Raw genomic sequence first — 5180 nt, forward strand, 5'->3', positions numbered from 1 at the left:
AGAGAAGACAGTCCCATTGTGAAACAGAAGAGAATGAGTGGCTGTAGCAAGGGTGGGCACATTTCTAAGAGTCAAGAAATGACAAACTCCCCCAAGAAGAATGAGATGATAAAGGAATCTGAAAGCAGTATTAATGACTCCAGCCTTAATTCTCAGGGTAGTGGGAAGCCACCGAGAATTTTAGGCAGCCTTCTTGCTGACAAAGATGAGCACAGCAGCTCTGCAGGAACTGAGCTGGAGGGAGTAAGTGAGAGTGCAGAGGCCACGGCAGAGCAATGACCTGGGCCTGGTCCTGAGAAGTGGCAGCTTAGAAAGTCAGAAATAGGTGGATTCAGAGGGAGACCTGATTAGACCTGTTGGTCAGTTAGACCTCAGTCTAATCCATAAGTCGAGGAGGAAACCGCAAAATACAAGTATCAGCTAGACAAGCAGAAGTCAAATATGTTAGTGAATTAAGTAATGGAGTTTTTAAGTTTGCAGAACTGGATAAACTAATAATCTACTACCACCTGAAGATGATTTAAGATGCCATACTCCACAGAAGAAAACAGGGACATTTGAAGAAAATGACATGAAAAAGAGAAGGGAGTAGGAGTAGCCAAGGTGGAAAAGAGAACAGATACAAGCAGCAGCCCTGGCCAGCAAGAATAAACTGAAGAGAAGATGCACAGCAGAAGGGGCCACAAGGCTGGAGAAACACAAACTATATCCTAAGCCTCAGGATACGCAAACCATTATCAAAGTATCACTGCTGAGGCTGTTGGCATCCTGGCAAGAAGCACTGGCATCTTAAGCGTCACTGCATCACCAATGTAGCTATAGAGTCCTCAAGCAGCCAAGGGCAAAAGGTGATAGGATATTTATTTGGACCCAGTAACAACCTAAGTCACAATAGGGCACTTAATGTTTAAGCACTGGTTCTCAAAAATCTTTAGTAGTGGCTATACAGACCAACTGTGTGCTGTAGAAGATTCTCTAGTTATCACAAGGGTCTTTGAGTGAGGCAAAAATGAGACTTTTGTTGTTGTTCATATAATGGTAAACATACCTACACTACTCACTATGGGTTGGACACTGTTCTAACTTACCTACAAACTCATTCAGTTGTTACAGCAGCCCTATTTGATACAGATACCATTACTGCCATCTTACAATTAGGGGAAACTAAGGCACAATTCATGCTTTTGAACATTCTGCAATATTTCCTATCTGCAGCATACTAAGAGAAAACTGAGGATCTTATTTTTGTCCCAAGTTGAACCATTTTTGTTGAGATATAATTGACACTGTATTAGTTTAAGTGTACAATGTCTAGTTAACAGCCATCATCACACACAGCCATAAGTTTTTTTCTTATGAGAACTTTTAAAATCTACTCCCGCTCAGCAACTTTCAAATATACAATACAGTAGTACTGACTATAGTCACCATGCTGTACATCATATCCCTATGATTTATTTATTTTATAACCAGAAGTTTGTACCTTTAGACCACCTTCACCAATTTCGCCGCCCCACTTCCTCCTTTCAGTGACCACTAATTTGTACCTGTGGGTTTTTGTTTGTTTAAAGATTACACATATAAGTGATACTATACGGTATTTGTCTTTCTCTAATTTATTTAACTTAGCATAATGCTGTCAAGATCCATCCATGTTGTCACAAATGGCAGGATTTCCTTTTTTTAATGGCTGAAAACTAGTGTGTGTGTGTCTGTGTGTGTGTGTACACACTCCACATTTCCTTTATCCATTCCCTCCTCGATGGACACCTACGGTGGCGTCCATGTCTTGGCTACTGTAAATAATGCTGCAATGAACATGGGGTACAGATATCTTTTTGAGTGTTTTTGTTTCCCTTGGATAAATACCCAAAAGTAGAAATTGCTGGATCATATGGTAGGTCTAGTTTTAACTCTTTGAGGAACCTATATACTGTTTTACCATAGTGACTGCATCAATTTACATTCCCACCTGCAGAGTTCCCTTTCACCACATCCTGGCCTTGTTCTTTTGTCTCTTTGATAACAGCCATTCTAACAAGTGTGAGATGATGACTCACTGTGGTTTTGATTTGCATTTCCCTGATGATCCGTGATGGTGAGCGCCTTTTCATGTACCTATTGGCCATCTGTTTGTCTTTCTTTGGGAAAATGTCTATTCAGATATCCTGCTCATTTTTAATCAGATTTTTTCTTTTTGCTATTGAGTTTTATGAGTTCTTTATATATTTTGGATATTAACTCGTCAGATTTGCAAATATTTTACCATTTGGTAGGCTGCCCTTTCATTTTGTTGCTTTCCTTTGCTGCGCAGAAGCTTTTTAGTCTGATGTAGTCCCACTTGTTTATTTTTGCTTTTGTTGTCTTTACTTCTGGCTCTCAAGGGAATAAAAAAACACCACAGGGAACTCCTATTTCTGTCTCAATGAAAGACTAGAGATATATATATATTTAAGATCAGAGATTTTTGTGAACCACCACAGTTCCTGGCCACGTGCACGTCATGAGGGTGGTTTTGAGGATTCATTCATTGAACAATGCAGTACATAGTATGCATTAACTATTGCCCACAGTGTTGCTAGAAACTCAAAAACACAGCCTGGCCTATCTTTTACTAGCCATGTGACTGGAAAAATTATTTAACTTGTCGTTGGCCTCGGTTGCCTAATATACACAATGGGGATAATAATAGAACCTGCTTCAAAAAGATGTTAGGACAATAAAAAATTTATCACATAATCATTTAGAACAGTGTCTAACACATAGGAAATAATAAATGCAAACCAATGACATTATTTTATATGAAAAGAATTATAAAGCTCACAAATTTCTTTTAAACCACGTCTTTGCTTTCGAGTATTCACTTATGAACCAGGAAGTTACTTGTAAGAGATGAATAACAGATTTGATTATTCAAGCCCCAAACTAAACAGACTAGAAATCCTGAAGAGATAGACAATTTAATTCGATGTCTTTTCAACAACTGGTGCTGGGACAAGTGATATCCACGTGCAAAATAATGTATTTTTATATAGTTTGATGTAATCCCATTTGTTTGTTTTTGCTTTTATAATAAAAAAGTGGAACGACTACCTCACACTATATATTACCCCAAAATTCCACTCCTAGGTATATAACCAAGAGAAATGAAAACATGTCCACACAAAAACTATACACTAATGTTAATGGCATTATTTATAATAGTAAAATAGTGGTAGCAACCCAGAGACATCAACTGAAAAATGAATAAACAAAATGTAGTCTATCCATACAATGGCATATTATTCATCCATAAAAATGAATGAAATACTGATAAATGCCCCAACATAAATGAACCTTGAAAACATTATGCTGAATGAAAGAAACCAGTCATAAAAGGCCATATATTATATAATTCCATTCATATGTAACATCTACAAAGTAGATTAATGGTTAAGACCTGGGGCATGGGGAGGGTGAGGGGGTGTCCGAAAGCAAATGAGGTGTGACTGCTAAGGAATATGAGGTTTCTTTTCGGGATAGAGAAATTGTTCTACAATTGACTGGTGATATTAAAAACCACTGAACTGCACACTTTTAAATGGCTAAATTGTATAATACGTAAATTTTACCTCAATAAAACAAAAACATACTAACTCATATGCTCCAAAGTAAAAATATTTCTTTCCTTCATAATGTAAATTCAGTGCAAGTACACTCTAAGAAGGGAATGAATGATTTTAAAAAATAAAAGCAAATGAGCAAGAATACCTATAGCATGATATCATTTATGTCAACTGAAGATTATTTAAGATAATAGCTGTTGCTTAGGGATCTATTCATGCGCAGCATAAAGATCTGCAGAGGAAAGAAACCCTTCCCACTGGCAGAAAGATGCAGCTGAGGAGGGCAAGTACACAGGAGGGCTTTAGCTAGGAAAAGGCTACCATTTGCCTTTGATTCATTTATCTTTTAAGTCGGCCATTTTTTTAAAGGCTGATAATCAGATTTTTTCCCTTGAAGAAGAAAATTTCAGAACAGTTTCTTGAGTTGGTCTCAAAATATACCTTGACATGCACAGTATATTAAATATTGTGCAAAAGAATAAAGTAGTTATCCAGTAGAGATTAGAGTATGTTCAGCAAGTCTTAAGATAGAGAAATGATATCATACAAAGATTTCTACTACAATACATTTTTGCAGATAGTGTAAATCTGCAACTATGTCAGAACACCAGGGTGTAGTATTTCTTCCATTCGTCACATCAGATCATTAATGCCTTGGTCTTGCTCTGCTCTTCAATGAATAAAGTAATTAAATGAAGATCAAAGAATACCTTATGTTATGGTAGCTTTGAATGTCAAAATTATATTCTCTTCATCTGACCTGTATTGCCCTTACCAAATCTCATGATTTTAGTTATCCCACTTAAAAGCACAGGCAAAGACAACTTTAAGAATGTTTAGCTTTCTACGCACAGTTTGATGTCTGTGGGTATATATATATAAAATGCATTTTTGTAAATCAACGTAAAAATTCTTAGTAATGTTGAATATTTAAAAAATTCGAATGCAACACTTACCCTAAAATCATTCTTAAATTTCTTTAAGTCATCAATCTGTTTTCTATGCTCAGAAACAATGGGTGATATACCTGTAAAATTAGGAATTATTAGACATAGATTTATTTCTAATTTTTAACTTAAAATTCTTTGAGGATGAGATGTCAGAAATAATAAGTTCTTCTATAAAAATAATAATAAACTTCAATATATTAATTATAGACCTTGGCATTTGTCAAATTATGCATTTAAATATGTACAATACTAAGAAAAAGCACTGACCCAAAATAAAAATACTCTGTATCAGACATTAGATTAGACATAATCCTTTCTATTTCTACAGTTATACATACAGACTTTATAAAGCTCTAACCTTTATTTTCAGCTTTTGAGAAGCTAGGTGATGTCTCATTGGGCTTCATATTTTCTTTATTCCCTGCCGGAGAATTCTGCCTCTGATCTTGAAGCCTGGGATCCTTAGCTAGAAGATAATTTTTTTTTAAATGCAAAGTTAGAAATTAGAAAAATAAAATGGGAAAATACTCAATAATTTTGATCTCCTGTGTTTTTTGGGGAAAAAAAATTTCCATTTAAAGATTTTCTCTGTTGCAGACATATGAAACACCAATAATTCTATTTA

General features: G+C 35.6%; 1 protein-coding gene across 6 annotated transcripts in view; it reads right to left on the minus strand.

The window, feature by feature from the left end:
• ATXN2 (ataxin 2) overlaps nucleotides 1-5180 on the minus strand; it is a 66075-nt gene that overhangs the window by 28319 nt on the left and 32576 nt on the right. For all 6 annotated transcript variants that reach the window (XM_015587928.2, XM_015587926.2, XM_015587930.2 and 3 more), the window contains 2 exons: nucleotides 4914-5021; nucleotides 4562-4632 (listed from right to left, as the gene is read on the minus strand). In XM_015587928.2, the coding sequence (XP_015443414.1) occupies nucleotides 4562-4632; nucleotides 4914-5021 (179 nt within the window). The remainder of the gene's footprint in view (nucleotides 1-4561; nucleotides 4633-4913; nucleotides 5022-5180) is intronic.

Source organism: Pteropus alecto, unplaced genomic scaffold (genome assembly GCF_000325575.1).
Source record: "Pteropus alecto unplaced genomic scaffold, ASM32557v1 scaffold213, whole genome shotgun sequence".
NCBI lineage: Eukaryota > Metazoa > Chordata > Mammalia > Chiroptera > Pteropodidae > Pteropus > Pteropus alecto.